The sequence below is a fragment of the Sinocyclocheilus rhinocerous genome, unplaced genomic scaffold (assembly GCF_001515625.1).
Source record: "Sinocyclocheilus rhinocerous isolate Xijiao unplaced genomic scaffold, SAMN03320098_v1.1 scaffold1045, whole genome shotgun sequence".
Lineage (NCBI taxonomy): Eukaryota > Metazoa > Chordata > Actinopteri > Cypriniformes > Cyprinidae > Sinocyclocheilus > Sinocyclocheilus rhinocerous.
Genome location: NW_015645361.1, coordinates 849,991 through 851,445, shown reverse-complemented (window position 1 = coordinate 851,445; position 1,455 = coordinate 849,991). Strand labels below are relative to the sequence as shown.

Here is a 1,455-nt window from a genome sequence, read left to right as displayed (position 1 = left end):
TACTAATAAGCCAAAATTACTCTAGACAAACATTTGTGTCTTTTTATTGCTGAAGTGTGTTGAAATTTCTTCTTCTGCATTCTACTGTACGGACGTAAATTTACTTTCCCTTCGGCCTGAGGCTTATTCATTTCACTTCTGGCGTGAAAGGCTTTTATATTTGCCAAAAATATAACTTTTTTTATTTTAAAAACAAACAAGCAAGCCCTGTCCAGATTTAAAAAGTAACGTAACGCATTACTTTCCATAAAAAGTAACTAAGTAACGTAATTAGTTACTTTTTTTATGGAGTAACGCAACATTGTAATGCATTACTTTTCAAAGTAACTTTCCCCAACACTGCTAACAATATCCAAGTCATACTTACATTTACTTTATAAAACTTTTGACAGCAAAAACATGAACCACAAGCAAAGTTTCAGTGAAGTTTTGATCATTTAGAGGCTTTAGAAACTCGTATATCAAATATAATATAGTAGTGCTGAATTCATAACTGCTGTCTGTGACTGTGTTTTCATCCTCAGAGAAAGAAGAGAAGAGACGACACAAAGAGAGCAAACTCATCCAACAGCTGGAGAAACAGAAGCAGAAGAAAGAAGAGGAAAATAAGCAGCAGGTCCAGCAGGAAGAGAAGGAAAGTAAAGGTGAGCAGCACTGCAGAGCTGAGCTTTGGTATATTCGCATGCTACCATGCAGTATGTGTACTAGATTGTGTACATCCTACTATACTATACTAGGGGTTTTCAATCTTTTAGATGCCATAAACTCCCAAATATGATCATGCTTGTGCGAGGGACCACCATCCTAAAATTTAAAAGGCAACTATAGTTTCATATACAAAAAAAAAAAAAGCTATATAAAAGTTACATTATTAATTTTTTTTCCTAATCACTATAGTATTATGTATTTATTAATTTAATTTTTGTAATTATTTATTCATTGCAATGATTTTTTTAAATGTATTTGATCTGATTTTTTTATTTTTTGTTTTATATTTATTATATATTTTCTTTCTTTAATTCTTGCTTTTCTTTCTGTCCATTTTTTATACTGTTTTTCCACAGACCCCAGTTTGAAAATCCCTGTTCTGTACTACATACTGTACTATACAGTGTATGCATTATAGTTAACCAAAACGAAAAACATTTTAAAAAATGTTAGTTGAAATTAATAAATAAACGTTAACTGAAATAAAATATTAAAAAATATATTTTATTTCAGTTATTTGCCAAGCCAACATTTCTCATTTTAATTTAGTGAAAATATACCAAATATGATATTAAATAATACTGATATACCAAAATAACTAAAACTTAAATAAAGATTAAAGGGGTCATATGATGCGATTTCATTTTTTCCTTTCTCTTTAGAGTGTTACAAGCTCTTGGTGCATAAAGAAGATCTGTAAAGTTGCAAAGACTAAAGTCTCAAATCCAAAGAGATATTCTTTATAAA

The 1,455-nt window shown here is 29.8% G+C and overlaps 1 protein-coding gene across 1 annotated transcript in view; it reads left to right on the top strand.

Annotated features, from left to right (window-relative positions):
* LOC107705992 (putative methyltransferase C9orf114) overlaps nt 1–1,455 on the top strand; it is a 10,140-nt gene that overhangs the window by 1,232 nt on the left and 7,453 nt on the right. Inside the window, exon 3 of the mRNA XM_016509549.1 lies at nt 525–644. Within this exon, the coding sequence (XP_016365035.1) occupies nt 525–644 (120 nt within the window). The remainder of the gene's footprint in view (nt 1–524; nt 645–1,455) is intronic.